The 26,782-nt window shown below is 40.2% G+C and overlaps 1 protein-coding gene across 1 annotated transcript in view; it reads left to right on the top strand.

Annotated features, from left to right (window-relative positions):
- The first annotated feature begins 12,984 nt into the window (after positions 1 to 12,984).
- ENPP3 (ectonucleotide pyrophosphatase/phosphodiesterase 3) overlaps positions 12,985 to 26,782 on the top strand; it is a 65,867-nt gene continuing 52,069 nt past the window's right edge. Inside the window, exons 1-4 of the mRNA XM_028125368.2 lie at positions 12,985 to 13,062; positions 16,540 to 16,615; positions 21,803 to 21,925; positions 23,709 to 23,834. Coding sequence (XP_027981169.2) covers positions 12,985 to 13,062; positions 16,540 to 16,615; positions 21,803 to 21,925; positions 23,709 to 23,834 — 403 coding nt within the window. The remainder of the gene's footprint in view (positions 13,063 to 16,539; positions 16,616 to 21,802; positions 21,926 to 23,708; positions 23,835 to 26,782) is intronic.

The following is a 26,782-nucleotide window of genomic DNA, read 5'->3' as shown; positions in this document are numbered from 1 at the left end:
ATATTCTTCTAAATCCTTATCTTGACATTTCTATAAAATGGAATATAATTTCCTCAGCAGAAAATGTCAAACCATTAAGTGTTCACTAGAAGGAAGAAAAAAAAAACAAACGTATTAAGGAAAGGACTGGTTGGAGATATGCTTGAATGTGTAACATATCAACTGTCTTAGCTTTCCTCAAAAATGACCAAGCCTTCAGCAGGAAGAATAATTACCTGGGGCAACTCAAAGCAGACTAAGCAAAGAGTGAACATAAAACTGCACCCAAGGAAATGTGCTAATGATCGAACCAGTGCAACTGAACTGGTTCCTGGTGGAGGCTTGGTGCTGGGAACAGGAACTAAGTCAGAAGTTCAAGAAACAAGTAAAGGCAGAAATGGAGGTAGAAGTGATCAGCAAGACGGGAACAAACTGAGAGCACCCAGGATGTCTCTGTGAAAAAGGCTGGTACCTTCAGATCATTGTTAGTGCTGGACTCAAGACAAATACTTGAATCAGCCTGGAAAGTGAGGCCAGTGTAGGCATCATTCAGAATTGGAGGGCCCAGAAAGCCTGGGTGAGTAGTCTGAGTCAGCAGCTAATGAGACGTTTGCTTTGGGTTTGTAAATAATGGAGTGAGCGATAAGAAAGACAAAAGAGAAAAAAAACAGGAAAAGAAAAAGAAAAAAAAATTTTTAAAACAAGCACATGGTTTAGAAGAAATACGAGACTAGATCTGAGGGTCCAGGGGTATCCCTTCCTTCCTAAGGAAGAGGATATAGCAAATGTAATGGGAAGCTGGAAACCCTGGATTTTGAGGGTGGAGATGAAGCAGCTTAAGGCCTTTGGAGGATGGGAGTAGAAAGGAGGCATACCCCATCAACATGTGAGCAACATAAGGTACCATCTGTATCTTTATGTTTTCTATTCCAAATTCTAGTATAATGTCATAAATGAATGAATGAGTGAAATGAATGAATGAATGATGAATGAAAGAATATTGAGATTGTAAAGGAAGGTGTGGATAGTAAGGTGGGTTTCAGGTTCCAAGCAGATAAATTATCTCATGGACTCATCAATGAAATGAAAATCTGGTCTTTGCCCTTGACTTCTGAAGGATAATGTTGAAGCCCTTGGAATGTTGTGCTGTGTTTTGGTTTGCCTAGGGCCCTCAAAATACCCTAGGTAGTCTAACAATGTGCCTCGGGGTGAGGAAGTTTGGCTCATGAGGTCAACCTCTGGAGGGACTGGAGATTGAATTCAGCTACATAGGCATCAACCACGCCTACATGGTATAGCCCCAATAATCTCTGGACACCAGACTCAAGAGAGCTTTACTGGTTAGTGATGTTTCATGTATGTTGTCATGTATTGATGCCAGGAAAGAAATGCCGTCCACAACTCCATGGGAGGAGGAAAACTGGAAACTCTGACTCTGTCTTATGTGCCTTTTCTCCTTGGCTGATATTCATATGTATCTTTTAGCTATAATAAACCATAACCATGGATATAATATGAGTCTTTCTAGAAAATTATCAAAACTAAGTGTTGTCTTAGGGACTCCCAAACTTGGAATGGGTGTCAGAAGTGAGGATAATCTTGAGGACTGCTCCTTTTAAGTACACACACCACAATTCCACTTTTGTTGGGAAAGAAAGAAGAGAAGAGAGAAGGGAGAAAGCCTGGGAGGGGAGGAGGGAAGAAGGGAAGGATGGAGGAAGAGAAGAAAGAAAATGTCAGCCACTATCTATCTTTATAGGTATGAGCTTACATGCATCAGGAGAAAGTATGGAAGTATTTTTACATCTGGTGGGCAAAATAATAGCCCGCCAAGTATGTCCATATCCTCATCTCCAGAACCTGAAAAGATGTTAGATTTCATGGCAAAGGGTAATTAAATTTGCAAATGGAGCTAAGATTGGTAATCAGCTGACCTTAAACTAGGGGGACTACTCTGGATTATTTGGATAGACCCAATGTAATCAAAAAGGTCCTTAAAAGTAGAAGAGGGAGCTGGACGAGGAGAACCAGAAGACATGACTAAGGGAGAATAGTCAAAGAGATGCAAGATTTCTGGCTTAGAAGATAGAGAAAGGGAATCATTAGCCAAGAAGTGTAGGTGACTTCTAGAAGCTGGAAAAGGTAACGAACCAGATTCTCCCCCTAGAGCCTCCAGAAGGGAACCCAGCCAGCCACACAGACACCTTGATTTTAGCCTAATGAGACCTGTAGCACACTAGTAAAATAAATTTGTTGTATTAAGCCACTAAGTTTGTGACAAGTTGCTACAGCAGCCACAAAAAACTAATCTATCTTTTTTTTTTTTAAGTAGGTTCCATGCCCAGCATGGAGCTCAACAGGGGCTTGACCCCACACCCCCAAGATCAAGACCTGAGCTGAGATCAAGAGTCAGAGGCTTAACTGACTGAGCCACCCAGGCGCTCCCACAGAAAGCTAATCTAAATGCCTACGTATCAATATTGGCTACCTAAGAGAGATGGGAGAGATTGACTATTTATTATAAAGTAACACCTAAAAAAAAAATAGAGTGGAGAATTTCCTAGAAGATATTCTCTTCACTTCTGATGCTGAATATTTCAACATGTATGTTCCCTAAATAATTCAGCCTTATTAGGTCCAAAACCTAACTTGTCATCCATCTTTCTAGAAAACTAGATTGTCCTCCTGGTGCCCCTCTCTCTGCTAAGGGCCACCCCACCTTTTCCTAGTCACCTGAGTTTGGAATCAGTCTCTAAGCTCAGAGGTGCTGCTGTCTTGTTTCTTTAGGCTGGCACTTACCTGTTTCCACTGGCTTCATTGAGCTTGTCACCTCTCTCTAGGACTGTGACAGCCACACCTACCTGGCCTCTCTGCCTTTGTCTCTTCCCACTCGGGTCCACTCTATTCTCTAGAACCGGGGAAATATTCTGAAAGCACATCTTCCATTATGTTACTCTCTGACTCTAGATCCTTCTTTGGCTTTTCCTTTCTTACAGACTCACATTTAAATTTCTTCAATCCAAGCTACTTCATTTTTTTCTTTCTTTCTTTTGAAAGAATGGCTTTTTAACTCCAAATTTATTGTTTTTTAAATCTTACCACATAGATTTCACAGCCTAATTATTCTGATTCTTATAATTTATTCTGCTTTGTAAAAACCTCATTTTTCCTAGATCATTTTATTTGTATGGAGATGTTTTGATTCAGACAGTACTTTAACTCATGCCAGTAGTGTTCATTGTGTTGTCCAGAATGAAAAACTTTTTTTTAAAGTTTTTTTTTTTTAAAGATTTTATTTATTTGACAGAGAGAGACACACAGTGAGAGAGGGAACACAAGCAGGGGGAGTGGGAGAGGGAGAAGCAGGCTCCCCGCAGAGCAGGGAGCCCAATGCTGGACTTGATCCCAGGACTCTGAGATCATGATCTGAGCCGAAGGCAGACGCCCAACAACTGAGCCACTCAGGCAAGCCTAAAGTTTTTGTGGGTTTTTTTTTTTTTTTTTGACAGAGAGAGAGCACAAGCAGGGGGAGCAACAGAGGGAAAGCGAGAAGCAGGCTCCCCACTGAGCAGGGAGCCCTATGTGGGACTCCATCCCAGAACCCTAGAATCATGACCTGAGCTGAAGGCAGACGCTTAACCGACCAAGCCACCCAGGTGCCCCCAGAATTAAAAACTTTAATTTTCTCGTTATACACTGTGAAATCAATTGATAATACTATTGATAATAATTTACTCCTTTTTGCTGTTATAATTTTTCAAAGCACTATATGTAAATATTAAAAACGATGAATAGGTCTCCAAAGCTCATATTAAAAAAATAACAGTTTTCAACCAAACTTCTCCCCACCTCTCATTTCCCAGAAGCTAGCCACTTTCAATTCTTTTTCTAAATAACATGCTTTATTCTACTATTTTTTGCTATTTCAGTTTTAGATACTATATTTCAACTTCTTACCATGAAAGAGGAGTATGTAGTGTTCCCTGAAATGCTTCACATTTCCTCCTTCTCCAACCTACTCATGTATCAGAATTTGTTAAGTAAATAATTACAGACCGTTCATACCATTCTGACTCTGTAACTATTATTTACAATTTAGCAACACAGTGCATTGTGATTACATTTCCCTTTTCTGTACCACTTTTTGTTTTGTTTTGGGAGTTAATAATTGTCTTACAGGGGTGCCTGTAAGTTGGTTAAGTGGTCAAGCGTCTGCCTTCAGCTCAGGTCATGATCCCGGGGTCCTGGGAGGGAGCCCCGCATCGGGCTCCCTGCTCAGCGGGGAGTCTGCTTCTCCCTCTCCCTCTGTGCACTCTCTCTTTCTCTCTCTCAAATAAATAAATAGGGACACCTGGGTGGCTCAGTCTGTTAAGCTTCTGCCTTCGGCTCAGGTCATAGTCCCAGGGTCCTGGGATCGAGTCACACATCGGGCTCCGGGCTCAGCGGGGAGTCTGCGTCTCCTTCTCCCACTCCCCCTGCTTGTGTTCCCTCTCTCGCTGTGTCTCTCTCTGTCAAATAAATAAATAAAATCTAATTAAATAAATAAAATCTTTTAAAAAATAATTGTCTTATTTTTTTTTCTTTGCTCAGTTTTGGATGTGCCTATTACTAATCCATCCAGAAACCTCTGTCAGAGATGTAAGTCCCCTCTCAGGAACGAGGCACATAAAGTATTCACTAACTTATCTTCCTCTTGGGGACATGCCTCTTGGATCCTCTGCCTGTCTAGATTGCCTGCTGTCTACACCTGCCTCAAGGTTACTGTCCAGGGATAGAGTCCTGGTGATTCTCTTTTGCCCTCTCCTATGTAACATCTGTGTGCTCAGCTTCATGCCTTCTTCTTCCTCAGTTTACTCCCCTGTTTGGGGGATGGAGGAGAGCACATCCCCCATTTGCTTTCTCAAAAGACTATTTCTTTTCCCCAAACTATTTTGAAAAATTTAAAGCCTAGAGAAAAATTGCAAGAATTTTACAATCAACACACATACTTTAAACATTTCACCACATTTACTATTTCTTTGTCTTTTCCTCTCTGTCTCCCTTTTCTCTGTCCCTCTTCCAATCTAATTCTATCTCTGTGAAATATTTGAGAATTATTCACAGACATCATAACTTCACTCTGAAATATTTCACCGTGTGCCTTCTGTAAGTCAGTGCACCTAGGACCTGACTTTCCTAACCACAATACACTTATCCCACTAAAGGAAATTAAACATCAATTCACTACTGTTATTCACTACTGTTATCTGGAATGCACCCATACTCACATTTCCTCACTTGTCTCCGTAGTGTCCTTCAATTCTCATGTTTTCTTCCATTTTTACTCCATTTTCTTCTTCCAGGATCCAATCAGGGATCTTGCATTGCATTTAGTTGTTAAGTTTCTCGTTTCAGATTATAGTTCTGTTATCCTTTCTGTCCCCACGTCGTCAAATTGACATTTTTGAAAGGTTCCACATAAGTTGTTTGGCAGAATGTCCCTCAATTTGGATTTGTCTCATTTCTCATGCCATATTGGTCCCTTTATATCCTTCAAACTTGTTTTTTGGGACACTTGGGCGGCCCAGCCTGTTAAGCGTCTGCCTTCAGCTCAGATCATGATCCCAGGGTCCTGGGATCGAGCCCCGCATCGGGCTCCCTGCTCCGCGGGGAGACTGCTTCTTCCTCTGCCTGCCGCTCACCCTGCTTATGCTCTCTCTCTCTCTCTGACAAATAAATAAATAAAAACTTAAAAAACATAAAGTGTTGTTTTTTAGAAGGTTTAGCTCTTTCCCTGATGTAAGCTATAAAGAAAACAAATACATATATACCCATATGCATATATATACACATATTCACAAAATCAAGGTTGTACATAATTTCAAGTGGCTCACCGACCTTCCCTTGAAGTCTATATGTGCAAATGCATGAAACTTTGGCAAAGACTGTGCTCTAAACATAATTGGCATGGGTGATGGGACTCGTGATCCCACTACTCAGCAATAGTGCTTGAGTTACATTTTAAGTTACATAATGCGTATTAGAAATGTTACCTCTTATGTTATAGAATTATTTGTTTCCCTAAAATTCATATGGTGAAGTCCTACTACTGCAGAACATGACTGTATTTGGATATAGAGTCTTTAAAAAGGTAATTAAGTTAATATGAGGTCATTAGGGTAGGCCCTAATCAATATGGCTAGTGTCCTTTATAAGAAGAGAAAATTGGGACACAGACAGAGGCACCAGACAGGTGCATGCACAGAGAGCCAACCATGGGAAGTCACAGGGAGAAGGTGGCCATCTGCAAGTCAGGGAGAGAGGCCTTAGGAGAAGCCAACCCTGCATCACCTTGATCTTGGACTTCCAGCTTCCATAATTGTGAAAAAGTAAATTTCTGTTGTTTAAGCCACCCAGTCTAGTGTATTTTGTCATGGCAGCCCTGGCAAACTCATGTTGTTACCTTTCTGAATTCTCTTATAACAGTTTAATTATTTCCTCCTCTACTCCCCTAGCACTTCATTAATACCACTGGCATAGCACATACCACACTGTATTATGGTTAAAAATGTCTCTTCTACCAGACTGAAGCTCTTTAGAGTAGATACTAAACATTTTTGCATCACCTGGCATAAAATCTGGGGCTTGGTGGTGCTCAGTTGTTATTTGTTACTCTGAAGTGAATGAAAGCATCCAAATAAAGTGCCTTTGTTTCGTGCGTGAGTCTTACCTTTGAAATGATACCTATTTCTGAAATGCTGGATGTAGGAAAAGATTTGGATCGCATCCAAAGTTATATCTAATAAAGTTATAATTTATTATAATTTGGTTTACTAGACATTTATGAGGGTGGGCTTAGAACTCTCAGATTATTTTTGAAACCATTAATTAATTCAACAAGTGTCTATTGAATGTCTTCTAGGTGCTGGCCTTTGTGATAGATACTGGACCAAATGGTGGGCCAAAACTGACCTTGTTCCTGTCCACATGGAGCTGACATGCTAGAGAGATTCCCGAGTTTTGGGAAATAATCCAGTTCCTGCCAGGTTTCAGGGAAGTAGAATGAACCCACAGCCTATACTTTCATGGACCTTGAAGAGCCTTCGAGAACTCAGGTAGCATGGTAACACCCTGGTTGTAAGATGTCTTTCTGGAGCTGTCTCTAGAATTTCAGTCATAAATGAGGTCCACGTGAGAACAGTGAAAACAAGAAGAGCCTACTAAAGCTTGGAAAATTTTTGGCATTAAAATTATTTCTGAGTTTTGAAACAAATAAGAAAGAGTCTTAAATTCTAACATTACTAGGGCTTATTTCTGTCCTTCAGGCAAAGTAAGAGAAACAGTGCTCCAGGACCGAGAGACAACCTTAGAAATGTTGATTGTTTAGTAGAAAAGAATTGCAATGCTATAGGAAGTATCAGATCAGGTTTCTGACTTCTGAATCATAAGAGGTAGTAATTGGTGCTTCAAGTGACAAACTGGCGCAAGTTTCTCTGGTCAAATACATTAGTGGCAGCCTTTGAAAGTTGGAAGAAATTAGGGGTAGATTAGGGATTAGCAATGTTACAAACGGCCAGTTAGTACTTTAAGCTTTGTGGGCCAAGAAGCAAAACTAAAGATATTATGTAGTTATATGTATAAAATCAGAGATGTGTGTGTATTTAAATAAGTTAAGAAATAAATTTTTGCAAATTTTTATAGATAAAATTAAAAAAAATAGTAATAGAGTTTTTTGTTTGTGTATATGTCTGTTTTTGGTAATAAGTGTTTCCTGATAAGAAGTATGGAACTCTTTTTTTCCCCCTCCAAGGTTGGGAGAAAATTTTTGTTTAACTGAGGTTCAAAATGCCTGTTCTCTCTCTCCAAGTTGATCATAAATGTTCAACTGTATTGACTGGCAATGAGATTTTATGTATTTCATCTTGGAAAATGTCTTTTCACACACATAGGTACTGCAAAATATTGATATCAATCTACGGGCATTGATTCTACCTTATCATCATCATTGTTTGGATGTGTAGTAACCCAGCCACTTTACTTATATTTCAGTTTCAAGAACTTGGGTCCTATAGCCCATGCTGAGCTTTTGCCTTGACCTTCATGTAAAATGTTGCCTCTCAGCCCTAGTTCAGCATTGCTAACACAAGTCCCACCAGGACTGCTAGTCCTAGCATCAGGTCCGGTATTGGATCTTCACTTGCCAAGGACTAGCATCTGCCCTTCCTATACTAACTGCCCATCAGGGTAGCTTTCTGCTTGCTAGGCATGCTCATTAATATCTCTGTATGTTTTTCTGCCTTTTCCCTATGACAGGCCGTCTTTGAATTTGGCCATTTGCTCCTTTGTTATTATGTTATCTGAGGTCTCTCAACCTTGAAAGACTCCTTCCTGCTGCTGGACCTAAGCCTAGTATCTGCCTCACCTCCACTACCTCCCTCAGTGTACCTAGTTCCTCTGGACCTTCCCAGTCTCACTTGTCCAGCTGCCATGCAAGCTCTAGTTTGCGGAACCAGAAAGGGCAGGTTTCTGTTACTTAAGGAAGTTGATGGTGGCAGTGTCTGGGGCTTTCCCAAGACAGCAGCAAGTAGTTTTTCTGTAATTTTAAAAAAGCTCTCAGAATTCATGATGACCTTGTAGAGTGTGAGAAATATTTATGACTGGTGGGAGATATAATGGTAGCTGCCTATCAGAGCACAAATGTTCTAGGCCATTAAGCATTACAATATGCAAAGTGGAGCTTTCAGAACCCAGAAGGTGCAGATTATTTTTTTTTCAAAGATTTTATTTATTTGTTTGAGAGAGAGAAAGAGCACACGAGAGGGGGGAGGGTCAGAGGGAGAAGCAGACTCCCTGCTGAGTAGGAAGCCCGATGCAGGACTCAATCCTGGGACTCCAGGATCATGACCTGAGCCAAAGGAAGTCGCTTAACCAACTGAGCCACCCAGGCACCCGGTGCAGATTATTCTAAAGTTTAAAGGATGGGGCACCTGGGTGGCTCAGTTGGTTAAGCACCTGCCTTCGGCTCAGGTCATGATGATCCCAGGATCCTGGGATGGAGCCCCACATTGGGCTCCCTGCTCAGCGGAGAGCCTGCTTCTCCCTCTCCCGCTCATCCTGCTTGTGCCCCCTGTCTCTACCTCTGTCTCTCTCTGTCAAATAAATAAATAAAATCTTTTTTTTTTTAAATAAAGTTTAAAGGGGAAAAGCATAGCACGGCTTCCAAGGTTCAAGTAACTGAGAGATTATAGGATCGTATCAGGGTGTCCAGACAGTTTATTCCAAAGTCTAAGTTGCATAGAGGGTGTGGATTTGGCCAGAGTCTAGTGCTCAGGTGAACTGCTAGGAATAAGTTTCTTAAGACTTGAGGGGCACCTGGGTGGCTCAGTCGTTAAGCGTCTGCCTTCGGCTCAGGTCATGATCCCACGGTCCTTGGATTGAGCCCCGCATTGGGCTCCCTGCTCCGCGGGAAGCCTGCTTCTCCCTCTCCCCCTGCTTGTGTTCCCTCTCTCGCTGTGTCTCTCTCTGTCAAATAAATAAATAAAATCTTAAAAAAAAAGTTTCTAAGACTTGAGACACTCAAAAGAGGTTGGGGTTTAGGGCTCATTTAGGGGAATTGCTATAGTAGAAAATATGACTAGACACCAGACAATGCTAACATCTCTACCATAACTGTGTGTGTGTGTGCCCCAGGTAGATCCCCTGAGGTTTACTTACCTCAGGACCTGAAGGACTAAGCTATTTTCCATTAATTTAGTAATTTAGAGATAAGCTGAGATCACCTTAAAAATGAATAATTTGATGTCAAGAGTCAATTAACTTGTGAGAGAGACAAGATTGTATCAGAGGCCTCTTGACTTTCTTATCTAGTGTGTTTGTGTTCTCAGGGTTGAAAGAGGGTGGAGGATGAGGGTGGAAGAAGAGAGGAAGGGTGTTTTGGCAGTGGGGGGAGGCAATGAATTACATAATTACAGAGAGCAAAATGGAGTCCCTCATGTCAAGCAGGAGACTGCGTCAAGCAATGACGTTAGCAGGTAAGGTACTGCAGCTAGGAGATATCTATCACCCAGACCAAGTCAGTTGACACTGATAATGAGCAGAACCAGAGGAGGTCTGCAGAGACCCAAAACTGATTAAATCCCTTTAAAAATGGGAGGATTTGGAGCAAACCGTCAGACTCTACAGCATGACCCCTCTACGTCTGAACCCTTAAAAAAGGCAACTGCCACCGAATGATCTGCCCGATTGATTTCCGAACAGAACCGAGAGCCTTACCTGCTTGAACATCATAAGCAGTCAGTTCTGAGAGCTGACCCGGATCGGACCGAAACCTTATCTCAACTGCGTGCCCACAGACTGACTTTGGGTTTGGTTCGTTCACTTCCTGCACCCTTCTGTTATCTTCTTTGTTGTGTGGCTTGTCTTCCGTCCTGCTTCGTGTGCTGTGTGAAGAAGCCAAGTTTAATCACATGGTGAATTGTCATTGAGTTTGGAATCCTGAACCTGCTTTATCATTGTGATTTGACTTTGCTTTATGATTCAATAAAGCTGACATCATGGAAAGACACAACTCGTGTGTGCGCCTTTATAGCGTGCTCATGACAGTAATAAACGTACGGAGCCAGAATCAGTGATATTCTGGTGAACAAAGCTGGTATAGAATCAAGTGACATCATGGAGAGTACCAGGAAGCAGCATCTGATGCCAACTGGGGAATCAGTACCAGGTAAGCATTCTGGAGTTCAAGGTATACAAATTATTATAGAAAATATCAAGACAAAGAGTTAAAAGTCAGGAAGACAGAGGGATGCTTGGGTGGCTCAGTTGGTTAAGTCGCTGCTTTAGGCTCAGATCATGATCTCAGGGTTCTGGGATTGAGACCACTCATCAGGGAGTCTGCTTCTCCCCTCACCCTCTACATTCCCCCCCCCCACTCCTGCACATGTGTGCGCCTTCCCTCTCTCTCTGAAATAAATAAATAAAATCTTTTTTTTAGAGATTTTCTTTATTTATTTGTCAGAGAGAAAGAGAGAGAGCACAAACAGAGGGAGCTGAAGGCAGAGAGAGAAGCAGGCTCCCCACTGAGCAAGGAACCTGATGCAGGATTCAATCCCAGGACCCTGGGATCATGACCTGAGCCCAAGGTAGATACTTAACGAACTAAGCCACCCAGGCATCCCTAAATAAATAAAATCTTTAAAAAAAAATAAACAAGACAGAAACCAAGATAACAGATTCTGGAGGTCCAAATAAGGAGAGGTTAAAATAGGGCAAAATCTTAAAAAGAGGGAAAAATGTGAGAAGATGTTCAAAGGATGTATCAGTCAAGGTCCTACAGAGGAACAGAACAAGGTGAAGGTGCAGGGAGGGAGAGGGAGAGAGAAAGGAATTGACTCACTTGATTATTGGAGCTGGCAAATCTGAAATCCACAAGGCAGGGCAAGCTGACAGGCTGGAAACACGGGCCAAGGTATAGTCTGGAGGCAAAATTTCTTGTTCTTTTAGCCTTAAACTGTTTGGATGAAACCCACCAACATTACTGAGGGTGTTCCCCTTTATTTAAAAGTCAGTTGATTGTAGATGTTACCATGTTTACAAAATACCATTGTGGCAACACCCTAGATTCTTGAGGCAAAATTTCTTGTTCTTTTAGCCTTAAACTGATCGGATGAGACCCCCTTTATTTAAAAAGTCAATTGATTGTAGATGTTACCACATTTACAAAGTGCCATTGTGGCAACACCCTAGATTGGATTTTGATTAAATAACTGGATATCAAAGCTTAGCCAAATTGACAAACAAAACTACCATCATAGAAAGGAAGGTAAAAGCAGAACTGTTAATGAGAGTCAAGGCAGGCTGGGTAGATTGTCATAAGAGCAAATAGAAAAATTGAAGCTATATGTCAGATGACTAGATAAAAGCCTTAATTCCTAGGAATCTCATAATTTTGATGCCAGTTGTGATGTAGACTTGATTTTTCTTTCTGACTCTCCGTTTACCACAACGGCAATGATAAGAGCAGTACTCCCAGAATCAGGAGTCTCAAGACCAGGCGGAATCTCACTTCTGAGACAGTGCTACCCAAGGTGATCTTGGGCAAGTAGTCAAGCTCTAGAGGTCCTCTAGTCTTATCTGTAAAATTGGCAAGTTTAAGTAGAATCCAGAGTAAATGTTTGCAGAAGAGAATTCAAAAGTGCATGCACTACTCAAAGCAAGGTGTTTACACTGACCTTGGCTACATATAAAATGGCTTGGAGGGAAAATTTAACCCCAAATCCAGAAGATTCTAATTCAGTTGAAGTGGAGCCTGGGCCTCAGAATTTCAAAAATAAAAATAAAAATTAAAAAACTACTCTGGGTGTTTTTAAGTTTATCTAGTGCAGAGAACTGTGTGCCAAAGGTATCCAAATATGTTTTTTTTTTTTTAAAGATTTTATTTACTTATTTGAGAGATAGAAAGCAAAGCAAGAGAGAGCATGAGCTGGGGGATGGGGCAGAGGGAGAGGCAGAAGCAGACTCCCCACTGAACGGGGAGCCCCATGGAGGGGCTCCATCCCAGGACCCTGGAATCATGACCTGAGCTGAAGGCAACGCTTAACTGACTGAGCCACCCAGGCGTCCCTAACACACATTTTTAATATGTTGGTTTTCAGCTGTGCTATGAAGTTTATACAAATAGAGAAATGTCCTGGAATTTCCCTAACAAGGCTTTTTGTTTTGGGTTATTTTTTAAGAAAACAAATAGATTGTATTAAAATTTGATTATTGTATTATTCTTGTTACGTAGGTTTGGTTAGTATTTACTATTTGTCTGCAATGTCCCAGAAAAGGACTTTCATCTCTCGACACCATTGTTATTACAACATTTCTTCCTCACTCTTTTCATTGTCCAATCACTAAAGAGCTATAATCTTCCCAAACACTTAAAAGTTAGTCACAGCCACGTAACTCATTCAGTTTCTCTTTGTTGGACTTGAAAAAGGAAGGAGTACTACTGTCTTCTAGTAAAACAGATTTATACAGCTAATGGAGTCTACATTGGCTTTATCAGTGGAAGAACCTGTTAAGAAGAACAGTGTTAAGAAATATAAAATAATTTGTATTGTAAGTACAATTTTTAATTTTAGTCTTTGTAGCTTTATGACAATGTTAAGTGTGTAAATCCCCATTTATATTTGTGTTGTTATTTAAGTGTAAGGTTTTTAAGTGGTTGTATTCAGTTTTATCCCTTCTGACAACTGCAATGCCAAGTTAATGTTTTTTAATCATATTTTGCCTAAGAAATGTGAGTAACTACAAATTAATATTTGATCAACCTAAAAAGTGGGGATCTGTGGTGAAACACCTATGCAGCATCGATTCTAGCATGATCATAACCACCCCCCAAGTCACCATTTTATACTGCGTGAATATCTTTAAGACCAGAGAGTGAGCAATTAAAATTCACCGTATCTTATATTCTTTGCCGGACTATTGCTTTTATCTTACTTTACTTTATTCCTAACGATGGTCTCTTTTGTTTAGTTCCTCTTTGCTTTTATTATATGATAAGATCTTCCCTGTTGAAAAGAATAAAAAGGAAAGGAAAAAAAACGACTTTCCTTGATTTTATTACTCAAACTTTTGGGGAAAAGGGAGGTCCATCCACTACCTTGGTTTTCTCACCATCCAACCATTCTCTGTTCTGCTTGTTTTCACTGTCTTGAAGTCATCTCCCAAAAGTCAGTCCTTCTCTGTCCTTGTCCGGCTGCGTCTCCATAACAATACTACTACCGCATATTATTATTATTTTCTCATCTTGAATTATTCTCTCCTCTTGCTTCCATGATGGCATTGATAGCCCCCATTTTTATGACGTTTCTCTTTATCTACATTCTTGGCTGATTTATCTTTCTTCTCATTGCATATTGTACATAGTGTTCCACTGAAACCTGTTTTTAAAGATCTTTTCTGTAGGCGATCTCATCTTATCATGATTTTAAAAGTCACATTCTCAACCAAGAATTTCGAGCAAGGGGCGCCTGGGTGGCTCAGTCATTAAGTGTCTGCCTTCAGCTCAGGTCATGATCCCAGGGTCCTGGGATCCAGCCCCACATCAGGCTCCCTGCTCCGCGGGAAGCCTGCTTCTCCCTCTCCCACTCCCCCTGCTTGTGTTCCCTCTCTCACTGTCTCTCTCTCTCTCTCTGTGTCAAATAAATAAATAAAATCTAAAAAAAAAAAAAAGAATTTCAAGCAAGCCAGTAGGCACGACTTCTTGCTGAGTTTCTGTCATACAATTTCAAATGCCTTCTTGCTGGCTCCTCATCCAGTATCTCAAGGCAAAACCAACTGATTAATTTCTCACACCTAACAGTGTGAGAAATAACTGCAATTTTCTCCTTAATTCCCTACTTTGGTTAATGTCACCACCATTCTGTGACTCAAGCATTGTTTCTAGAAGTAAATGAAACAATGTGTGTAAACATTGAGCCCAGTAACTACAACAAAGTAAACTGTCAAGATATTCTATTTATTCATTATCCTTCCGGGAATTTTGGAGTATTAGCTTCTATGCCATTTTATTATATTTATCCCATCTTATAAATTCAAGAAATTATAAACCTTGGAAGCAAAATTTTGTACATCATTTATTTTCCTTCCTTATCCTTCTAATGGTTTACTAGTATGTATAATAGAACCTCAATCTTTCAAAATCATAGTTTCAAAAGTACCCTGTTTCCAAATTTAAAAAAAGTTTCATTTAAAAAACTTTACATGTATTGACTGTGTTTCTAGCACTCTTTATTCAGCCATCTGAAGCCAAATATTGGATTCTCAGAGGCTTTTGGAGTCCAGAGCTCTCCCCTCTCCACTTTGTCGATAGCATAAATAGTTTAAGATACATAGGCACCTCAATATCAAGAAGCTTATTCAGGGGATACCTGGGTGGCTCAGTCTGTTAAGTGTCTGCCTTCAGCTCAGGTCATGATCCCAGGGTCCTGGGATCGAGTCCTGCATTGAGTTCCTTGCTCAGTGGGGAACCTGCTTCTCCCTCTGCTGCTCCCCCTGCTTGTGTTCTCGCTCTCTCTCTCTGAAAAATAAATAAATAAATAAAATCTTTAAAGAAAAAAAAGCTTATTCAGAATTACTACACATTTAGAGGAAATGATTATATGAGATTAAAAATGAACCTTCTTCTTGAGGAACTTACAGAACAATGTAGGGAAGAAGTAAAAAATATATGGAAAAAGTACAGTCAAGAAGAAACAGTAAGATTTAACAGGAGAAAAGTTCGAGAGCATCCAAAGGACAGCCAGTTGCTGTTTATTTTCCCAACAAATTTGAATGGCAAAAGGACCAAAGATAAGATATAAAACCAAAATAGGCCAATATGTAAATCTGTGATGCATGAGGTTTACCATCGCACTATTTCCCCATGTTTTGCCACTTTGTGCTCCTAGTCTTGGTCACCTGTGGCTTTTGAGCATCATAACGGGGGATTAAGTGCTTAGTGATGCTACTTAATAACTGTTTATGTTCACTTTTCCCCCTCCATTCTCTCCACAGAATGCATACCTGCTGGAAGGTCACTGAAACTTGGGCTAACTTTCAGACTTCATAAAAAATTGTTTTTACAGTATTTTAACATATTTTCCCAATAGTTGAATCCCCTTCTATGGTAAAAGTTAGATAGGTTAATTTTCCAGCTGATTTTCAGAATGGAAATGAAGACAATCGATGTCTACGTAGATCTTTATTATCTAAGCAATTTTGATGTTGTGGGTTTTTTTTTATAAAAGTGATTTTTTTTTTAAAGTCAGAACAAAGGTAATTGGTGTTGTAAAATACATTCCTAAGTAATTTATGGGTCTGTTGCATTCATATTTTATGGCTACATATTATTCAACGTCTGTTATCCAGCATATTTATAATTGGACCTACTGGAGAGGGGGGAAGGTCAGTGGGAAGAATTTAACTATATCACAGTTTAATTCCAGGTATCACATAAAGTCCACTACATTGAAGAGCCTGGTCAGCAGTAGTGATAATGAATGACACACACAATCTTAATCACAGAGCTTCCATGTCATCGGTCTGAGCTGTAGATCAAAGTGGATTATTTGCCAGTTAATTATTTGGACAATATATTTTTATATGTGTTAGATATTCCTCATTCCCCTCCATAGGACAGAGCTGGGTGGGGAAAGGGAGGGACCTCTGCTCCCTAGAAGTGAAGTAGTTAAAGATTTCACAGTTGAGGAATGCTTTTAGATAAATGTTCTCCAAACAGGTATCTAGTTAAGAATGAGAAATGGGCAAAGGTAAATGGCTCCCATGGTTTCATTCATACTTTAACTCCATCTGGGTTAAGCTAACCAGGACCGATGTATTTGAATTTGAAGATCTGCAATAAATAGTGTTTTAAATTTCTTCCCAAAACTTTCTTATTTTCAGGCATTAAAAAAAAAAATGCCTCTATCATTGTTGGATCTGGTGTGCTCTGTGCCTTTAATATTCACTGAGAGAGGGAGGGAGGTATCTTTGTACCTTTTTACATTTTTAAAAAAATTGTAAAGGTCACTTTTCCTTTTTTCATAATAGGTTCTTCTTGCTTTGTTGGTGATTGTGTCACTTGGATTGGGGCTGGGGCTTGGACTCAGGCGACAAGAAGGGCAAGGTATACCCCTCAGTGTTTTCGCAACACAGTTCCTTATTTCTCCTCTCTCCTCACCTTCACCCTTTGAAGCTTGTCTCTTCTCTGGAGCCCCCTCTCTCCTGCATGGAGTACTCTCATCCTAGGTTCCTCCGTCTCCCACACGGCACTTACTAGGAGCCCACGTCTGTGGTTAGCATTATCCACCGTCATTTCTGGATTTTACCCTTTTGCCCTCACTCCCTGCTCCCTTGAGATTCACATCATTCCTCTATGTTCTTGTTTGGCCCCACCTTCATAGAGGACTTTGATAATTGGATTAAAGACTCCTGTCCCAGCCCCTACTCTGCTCATTCCTATCTGCTTGTCGATAAACTTGGTCTCAAAAGTCTTGATTGCTTCCCTCCCAGGACCTCCTGCCCTGTTAGTACTGTACTCTCCCTGAAATCTCACTATTTCTTGGCTGGGCGATGCCACATTCTTAAATGTAGTGCAGAGTACAAGCTTAACATTTATTTATTTATTTTTCCTCATAAGAAGCAAAGAAAGGGGCATCTGGGTGGCTCAGTTGGTTAAGCCTCTGCCTTTGGCTCAGGTCGTGATCCCTGGGTCCTGGGATCTAGCCCCACGTCGGGCTCCCTGCTCAGCGGGGCGTCTGCTTCTCCCTCTCACTCTCCCTCTGTGTTCTCCTTCCCACTCCCCTTCTATCAAATAAATAAAAACAAATCTAAAAAAGAAAAGAAGCAAAGAAAAAATAGGAGATAGAATCCCCCAAATATCAAAACACATCTCTTTTGCCATATCAGATCAGTATGAACAGTACATAAACCACTTACAAGTGACTATATGAAAAGCCTTTTCTAAATCTTGTTATGTATTGTTTTGGTACTTTTATGAAGGGGAAGTATGAGGTCAAATGTTGGGTAATTCATTCTCCCTTTTAATTTGGCCGATTAACTTCTATTTGACTCCCTTGGGAAAGGTCTTACTGCTTCTTTGTTAGGGAGACTCTTGGTGAGATTAACAGACGATTTTCCAGTTATGTTTTCACTTAAGAATTAACAGACACTCAGTACCCCTAGCCTAACATGGGAACACGGTGGAACTGGAAAGGTGGACCTTACCTGGAAAATTACTGTCTTTTTGGGGGTCACTTGGCTGTTGTGTTTCTGAACTAGTACCAGTCCTAGACCTAACAGATGTAGGTGGGCCACTTTGGTAGTATTATTCTGATGTTAGTTTGCATCACTCCTTAGTTCTCTTATCCTCAAATCACGTAAATTAATTGCAAGAGGCATATACTAATCTCTGAACAAAATCTCTGATTGTTTTGGCTCTTTCTCTCCCTTCCTTACTTTAGTACACCTATTGGCTGGCTTCCCAGGGTCATTGTTCCTTATTCTTGTCCTTTTACCTCAGTCTGTCAGCCCTCACGTGGCATCACCCCTTCCCACCCAGGGCATTGGTACTTAACTCCAGCCCCTCCTTTGCTAGCATCCTTAAAATATTCATCCCCGCATTCTTCCACAGCTGATTCCTAATCCCCAGTCCTAGACCATTTTCACCATTCTCCACTCCAATCAACCCACTTTTCATAGGCACAGTACGTTTTTTTTCTAGTGTGAGTTTTTAAGCTATTTTTCCGGTTTGAGTTTTTAATGTGTTCTTATAAATTTACTCTTATGCGCACATGCTTTTTACTTATTCTTTGACAATTGGGCCCTGACTGTGTGCCAGGTACTATTCTAATTATTGGGAATACAGTGGTGAAGAAAATAGACACATCCTTCAGAGAGTTTATAGTCTAGCATAGAAGAAAGACACTAAAAATATAAATAAGCCAAATACATATAATATGATGAGGAAAGTGCTAAGGGATAAGTAAACCTGAAAAGGGGATTATGAAATATGGAGTTAGGGTAGGATGGGGGATGTATGTGAAATGACTTTTGTAAAGAGCTGAAGTGAGGGAGAAATAGGGTTATTTGGGGGAAGAACATTCCAGGCAACAGGAAAGAACAAGGGCAAAGGCCTAAGGTAGGAACACAACTTCATTTAAAGAATAACAAGTTTGAGAAAATAAAAAAAGAATAACAAGGTTGGTGAACTGGAACGAAGAGGGAGGGTAGTCAGAAAATGAGATCAACCAAAGGACAGAAGAGAAGCCACATCAGTGAGATTATCAAGTCAAATCTGGCCGTCGGCTTTCATTCTGAGAGTGATGGGAAGTGATTGGAGTTTTGAGCAGAGAAGAGACATGCCCTGAGACATGGTTTGCTTTTCCACACACTCACTTAGGCTGCTGTCTTATGAATAAATGGCAGGGTGAAACCAGGAGATGTGGAGACACCAATTAGGAAATTATTGCAATAATCCACACAAGCTCTATGTCTTGAACTAGGGTGGTAACATTGTACCTGGTGAGAAGTGTTTGGATCCTGGATATCTTTGGATGTGATAGATAGATTTTATCCACAAAGTGGATATGGAGAAAGAGAGAAGTCACGAATGACTTCAAGATTTTTGGTATGAACATCTGGAAATACAGAATTTCCACAATAGAGATGGGGAACACTGTTGAAGAAGCTGGTTTGGGGAGAATAATCAGGAAGTCGTTTTTGGACATGTTAAGTTTGAAATATCTACTAGGTGTCCAAGTGGAAAAGCCAGAAGGTAGTTGAATATATGAGGCTGGCTTTTGAAGGGAGGTCCTAAATAGACATGCAATGTGGCAGTTATCAGCTTCATATGTGGATTTAAAGCAATGTGACTGGACACACTAACCTTAAAAAATTGGGAAGATGAGAGGGGAGAAAAAACCACGGATGAAGTCTAGGAAGAATTGGCCAGGGATGTGGGAGGAAAGCCAGGTCTTTGTTGTGTCCTGGAAGCCATGTGCAGAAAATGTTTCAAAGTAGGAAAGTGAATATAAAAATGTAAAGGCCTTTTGTATAAATGGTATATAAACTTTTTTGGGTTACTTTTTTACTGAACGTTTCTTAAGATCCATCTAAATCGGGGCACCTGGGTGGCTCAGTTGTTATGCGTCTGCCTTCCCCTCAGGTCATGATCCCAGGGTCCTAGGATCGAGCCCCGCATTGGGCTCCCTGCTCGGTGGGAAGCCTGCTTCTCCCTCTCCCACTCCTCCTGCTCGTGTTCCCTCTCTCGCTGTCTCTCTCTGTCAAATAAATAAATTAAAAAATATCTAAAAAAAACCTAAATTGTTATGCATCCATCTATTCTTAGGCATCTCTCTACTTACTACGTAGTACTCTTTAGCATGTATAGCAATATACTGTTTGACCTATGCCCTCCCCTGGTGCTGGATGCCCAAGTTGACTTTAGTTCCTTTACATCACATAAATCCTGCAGGTTCCCTTATGGACCTGCGTGAGATTGCTTCATCATCTACCCAGGAATAGGATTCTTTGGTCTTAGGGTCTGTATTTTAACTTGGGTGAGTAGCCCCAGATAGCTTTCTGGAATGGCTGCCCCAGCGTACTCTGTCTTTACCATGCATCCCCACCAACCCTTGGCATTATCTGGCTCTCTCATTTTTGGCAATGTAAACTTATAGAGTGGTATCTTTTATTTTAACTTTTGTTTCTCTGCCCTGCTGCTCCAATCTGTGTTGGTTGCTCTCTTTGTTTGGTGTTCCCCTAGACCCTCCATTGTGTTGGATCTCATTATTTTTTGGATCTCTTTGTTTCACTTCCTCATTTTGCTAAAGAACATCCTTTAGTAGCTTCTTAAAATAGGATACATAAAAGATACAACTTGAGTTCTTATCTATCAAAAGATATTTTCATCATCCTAACCTAACACTTGACAGTTTGGCTAGATATTGAATTCTGAGATGAACATAATTTTCCTCTAGAAATATGAAGACATTGCTCTCCTGTCTTTTGGCTTTCAGTGTTGCTTTTAAGAAATTTGATACCATTCTGACTTGTGATCTTTGATAGCTTGCTCATGATCTTTTTCTGGGAACTTTCAAGATCTCTTTGTCCCTGTTGTGCTGACCCCTTCGTGTGAGTTTTGCCCTGGGAAATGTTGATGTAATAATTAATACTTTTCAGTTCTGGGAAATTTTATAATATGATTTCTTTAATAATACCATCTCTACTTTCTCTGTTTTCACTTTTAGGTACTACCTTCCTTTTTAAAGGTTAACTATGTAGTAGCCTTGATTATATCTGCAGTATCTCTTTGCCATGTAAAACAGCATAGCATATTCAGTCTTGGGGATTAGGGTGTGAAATCTCTGAAACCATCATTCTGCCTACCACACCCCTCTACTGAATTTTTCATTACTGCTTTCATGTTTTTATTTCTAAGAGCACCCTGAACATTATTTCTCTTTTTGAAATTATAACTTTCTTCCTTATTTCATGGATACAATATCTTTTCTGAAGCTCTCACTGTTAGCTGTGCATGTGTGTGTGTGTGTGTGTGTGTGTTTAACTCTTCTGTTCCTTGCATTGTTTCCTTTTCAATCAAGTTTTTCTTTTCCTCTTTTCTTTTCTTATTTGTTTTGGTCTTCGTTTTTAAGTTGGATTTTATCTTGCTGTTCTCAAATGTCTGGTAACCATTTGTTCATGTTTGTGAGTGTGGCTTGTTCATCTTTTCTCATCATAGCTAACTTTTATGTCTGCCTCTGTGATGAAAGCTACTTTTCCTAAATTCTTCCAGATTATGAGCCTTCTATCCAGTGGGAGGTGGGGTGGATCTTGCTGCTCCATCTTCAGACTTTAAACCAGTTCCCCTTTATTTATCCTCTGCCTGTCCCTCCTACATTTACCTAGTGGTGCCTGGTGTTTGCGTCTGGGACCTCTCTGGAGTCCTGGGGAAAAATCACTTACTGTTTATCATTGTGCACTGATGACTCATACAGCCCAGTAAAAAAATATCTGTTTGTCTGACCTAGTCTGTTCTGTGTGCTTCTACCATCTAGCTCCAAGACATCAGATAACTTTTTTTTTTAAAGATTTTATTTATTTGAAAGAGAGAGAGCACAGGAAGGAGGAGCAGAGGGAGAGGGAGAGAATCTCAAGCAGACTCCCTGCTGAGCGCAGAGCCTGACATGGGCTCAGTCTCACGACCCTGAGATCATGACCTGAGCCGAAATCAAGAGTCAGACTGACTGAGCCACCCAGGTGCCCCTCAGATAACTTCTAAGCACTGGTTTCCTTATTTCCTCCACTCCTACAGGCAGTTGCAGGAAGAAATGCTTCGACTCTTCATTCAGAGGACTGGAGAGTTGTCGGTGTGATATGGAATGCAAACACAGAGGCGACTGCTGCTGGGACTTTGAAGACACTTGTGTGCAATCAAGTATGGATTCTGAGGATAAGTTCATTACAGCACGTTGGCTGTGCTGTCATTAACGCACGTTCAAATGCTCACCATACACCTTGTGTATTGGTTTGCTAGGGCTGCCATAACTCAGAAACGGGGGGGCTTAAACAATAGAAATTCATTTTCTCAGTTCTAGAGGCTAGAAATCCAAGATGCCGGTTTCATCAGGGTTGATTCTTTCTAAGGGCTGTGGGGGAGATCCATTCCTTGCCCTTCTCCTAGCTTCTGGGGGGTTACAAGTTATTGGCTGTTGTTGGCTTTTGGCAGCATAACCCCAAACTCTGCCTTTGTCTTCACGGAGAGTTCTCTTGTGTCTTCATAGTCTTCCGTGTGTGTGTGTGTGTGTGTGTGTGTGTGTGTGTGTGTGTGTGTGTGTTCACGTCCAAATTTCCCCTTTTTATAAGAATACCTGTTGCACTGGATAGGGACCACTCTAATGACCTCATTTGAACTTGAGTATCTACAAAGATCTTTTACTAAGCAAAGTCACATTCATGGCATTGGGGGGCTAACACTCCAACATTTTAGGGGGACACTTCAACCCATAACACCTTGTGTACAGGATTATCGTTTCCCCCTTTGCAGTACTAAACACAGAGTCCACGCTTGATTTGATTGAGGTTGAGGAATAAGGGTGTCCAGTAGATGGAATGCTGTATATGTTGCCAGGAATACGAATGTTGCAACACAGTTTTGCCATGGCTCAAGTTCATCATCTTATTGAGTTTCCTTTGCAGTGGTTCTCAGATTTCAGGGTGCGTGAGACTTACTTGGAACGCTAGTGATTCTTGGTGATTCTGATGCCAGTGCTCCACAGAACACGACCTGAGAAACACTGTTCTCTGTGTAGAAGAGATAGTTCTCAGTGTTTAATCTTTTAAGACATCAGTGAACGCATGTATGTACGGGGGTGGCTAGCTGTTCAAAGAGTAAAGATTAGAATAGTAGAGCTTCTTACATTATACTTTCTGAAAAGGGCAAGGGGGAGGGGATAACTTAGTGTAGATAAGATCTGTATTCCCTTTACTTAATCTCCCCAAATCTTTCCTAAGTAAGTGATAAGTAATGGACAGTGAAGAACTCTATGCACAACAGAAGCATGCAGCAGTCACCTGTCGAACACATTTGTCTATGCACAGGGCTGATGTTGATTTTAGACACTGATTCCTAGCAGATGGCACTAGGAAGCAGTGATGCGATAGCCTCGTGCTGTTTTAGCACTCCTGTTTATTTACACTGATCTTATCCTGAGCACGTAGCCCGGGAGAGCTGCAGAGGCTTGGGGGAGGCTCACCTAGCACTCCGTACCCTCAGCTGGGAGGTGCCTTGGCTGCCTACATTCTTACAGACCTGACCTTGTTCCTGTTGCTTCTGCTTTCACAGCCTCTTCCTTGCTGCCTGTCCTTAAATGAAACTGCTCTTGGGTGGCAACCATCACTAGTGGTTCATCTCCGCTGGGAGCTCCTAATTTTGGGTGGGAATAGAGTCAGTGTTCAGAGTTTCTCCAAAGTCAGAGGTGTACCTGCCAGGGAGACCAGAGCTGCAACTTAAAAAACTGCATTTCTCTCTGCCACTCATGCCAACTGAAGAAAAGTGATGGGTTGCGCCTTGATTGTATGACGTATTTTCATTTATTAATGCAGAGAAGCCAAGAGTTGGCCCTTACAATAATACAGGGATAAACGTCTGGAATTTACGTTTGCTGTTAGATACTTGGGTATATGTTAAATGTTGGGAACTGAATTGTGTGATTTTACAGCTCGAATATGGACATGCAATAGATTCCGTTGTGGGGAAACCAGACTAGAGTTCAGCCTTTGCTCTTGTTCGGATGACTGCATGCAGAGGAAAGACTGCTGTGCTGACTACAGGAGTGTTTGCCAAGGTAAGCAGAGGAGGTTGACCCAGTCGCCTCTGTGTGTTCAGTGACCCCAGAGCTGGCTGACCCAGGCTGCATAAATTAAAACAAGTCAGAGACAACATGTTTACTGTGGGAAGAAATGTGGCTCATGCATTATAGAGAGAGGGAGCTCATAGCATAGACACTATAGAAGAGAAAGAGGAAAGTTCCATATTCACCAATAAGGCAAGGTCTCCTCCAGTCCAACGACTATGCTAGAAATATCTGTGGTTTGAGATACTGGATGGCAGATGCTAACGTTAAAACATGATGAAAGAGGTTATCTGGCCCGTCAATCAGTCCGTTAAACCAACGTTACTGCTGAAACGACTGTGTCCTGAGTGGTCAAATTACTGATTAAGGACCTTCAGAGAGTTAATGCAGAGCCAAGATTAGGATACAGGTTATTCAGCTCCTGGTTCCAACTGCAAGTGATGTACTGCAGATTATTTTTAAAAATTGCCCATCCCTCTGAACACGTAATGAAATTTATGAAAAATGCACATAAACACACAGCAACAAAGTTGCTTCAAGTTATCAACCCCTTTTTCATAATGCCAAACCCAATAAAGGTAACTAACTTATACTTTTAATATTTCTAGACCAAAAAAAGAGATTAGGTTGAATTCTGAATTTTTGAATAGGAGGAAAATGTTACAGTAGAAACATTAAAAACTGTAATCTCTTAGTAGAAAATAGATTTCACGCTAATGGACAAATCAGTTTTTATTACAAAATATAATTGAAAATCAACTAAAAAGAGCTATCAAAAAGGAAGAATAAATGTCTGAAATGGTAACTTATTTTTCAAATAATTATTGTTTGACATTTAATATTGCATCATTAAAAATTCTGCTAAATTCATGAAGGCAATTTCTTGTTTGCTTATTTCTTTAAGTTCACTGCCTCTGACCCCTCTATTTTCCCACCTTCTACCTCAAATTTATAATTTAACTTTTTATGTCAAGACTGATTCTCAGGTCATATGGTAAATTTTCCCACTGAATTCAATGCACAACATTGCTGAAATTTAATAGAAACAACAGTATTTGTTGTGGCGCCTGGGTGGCTCAGTTGTTAAGATCTTAAAATTTACTATGTTTAATTTTTCCCAATTGAAATCAATTATTCTCATTGGCTGCTTCTGCCCCCTCCCAACACACACAATAACAGAAGCGGGGTGCCTGGGTGGCTCAGTCGTTAAGTGTCTGCCTTCGGCTCGGGTCATGATCCCGGGGTCCTGGGATCGAGACCTGTGTTAGGCTCTCTGCTCAGTGGGAAGCCTGCTTCTCCCTTTCACTCTCCCCCTGCTTGTGTTCCCTCTCTTGCTGTGTCTCTCTCTGTCAAATAAATAAATAAAATCTTAAAAAAAAAAAGAAACAACAGTAATTGTTATAAGCAGTGTTGATATTTACCACCACTGCTAACTGGGTACTTTGATGGAGTTAATTTTATCATTTCAGTTTATTTTTCAAAATAAATGTAAATGTTTTCTCTAAGGATTCAATACTTTGTTTAAAGATGTTACATGATTTTTGCTCAAATTAAATCTTCAGACCATAGTTTGAAGGCATTTGAATAATTTTTGTGCAAGAAACCGGCTCGTCACTTTACATTTTAAATTTAGAATTTTATAACCTTTATGATACATTTCTAACATATATAAAGGGGAAAATTGTATAGTGATTTCCCTATATGTCCAGCACCTAGCTTCAGCAGCTATCAACTCATGGCCAGTCTTGTCTCCTCTTGACAGAGCATAATTTTCAAAAAGATAAAAACATGATTCTCATAGAAATGTAATGTGAACATGTCAAAGAGTAAATAGCTCATTCATGAGATAACCATCTGGACTGTCCAGCTGGCTCAAAGAGAATGAAAGAGACTAAGTATACATACAACTGAAAGAATGTTGGAATGAAGTTATAAATAGTGTAAATTCTGGTGGGACAGAAAGGATTTGCATTTCTACATGACAATTTTTTTGCTATCAGACAATAATCACTTATGTTGCTATTATTTTTCTACCAATTAACTGCTACTGTTACTGTGTTATAAAATGAATGGTAAGGAATAAGCCAGATAAAGGTATATACTTCTAAGTAATTAGATAATCCATAGGTGGGCTTTTTAGATAATCCCCAGCATGACATTAAAATGAAGTTTAGTGATCAATCTTCCTTTTGCTTATTTTCAAGTTTTGGATTGTTTTTTCTTAACAAAATATACTCTTTATTCACCCCAACTTCTCTCCCCAGATTTTGGATGATTTCTAAGCAAATCCTAGAGTTAATATCATTCATCTGTAAATATTTTTAGGATGTATCTAAAAATGTAAATATTTAACAAAATTACAATACCATTAATATATCTAAAAATATCAATTGTTGTTGATATCATCAAATATCCAGTGTTCTAATTTTTCTGTTGTCTCATAACATTTTTAAAAAAGATTGTTTGAAATAGGATCCAAAAGATTCCATACATTGCAAGTGGCTCCAATACTTCAAGTCCTTTAAAAATAGCTTCTCTTTCTTTTTTTCCCCCTTGGAATTTACATGTTGAAGAAATGGGGCCTTTGTCCTGCAGACTTTTCCAGTTTGTTTTGCAGATTGCATCCTCTGTGACTTAAGCAGTTTGTCATCTCCTGTATTTCCTGAAAATTGGTAGTTAGAATTAGAGGACTGTTCAGATTCAGGTGCAAAGTATTTATTTATTTTGCAAGTATACTCTGTAGATGGTGGTATTACTTCCATCAAGAAGCACATCTTGTCTGCTTGTTGCCTTTTCTGGAATGTTAGCCATCGATGATCATTGCCTGTATCTATCAAGGGATACAAGTGATGGTATTTATACTCTATCATTTCTACTTCATTAGTTACTTGGAATGTTCTATAAACAGAAACATTCATGAAGTAAAATTTTTTTAGTTA

Source organism: Eumetopias jubatus, unplaced genomic scaffold, assembly GCF_037043125.1.
Source record: "Eumetopias jubatus isolate StellerSeaLion01/CBP00866 unplaced genomic scaffold, mEumJub1_p1.0 scaffold_6, whole genome shotgun sequence".
NCBI lineage: Eukaryota > Metazoa > Chordata > Mammalia > Carnivora > Otariidae > Eumetopias > Eumetopias jubatus.
The sequence above is the reverse complement of the archived record's forward strand: the minus strand, read 5'-3'. Positions and strand labels throughout refer to the sequence as shown.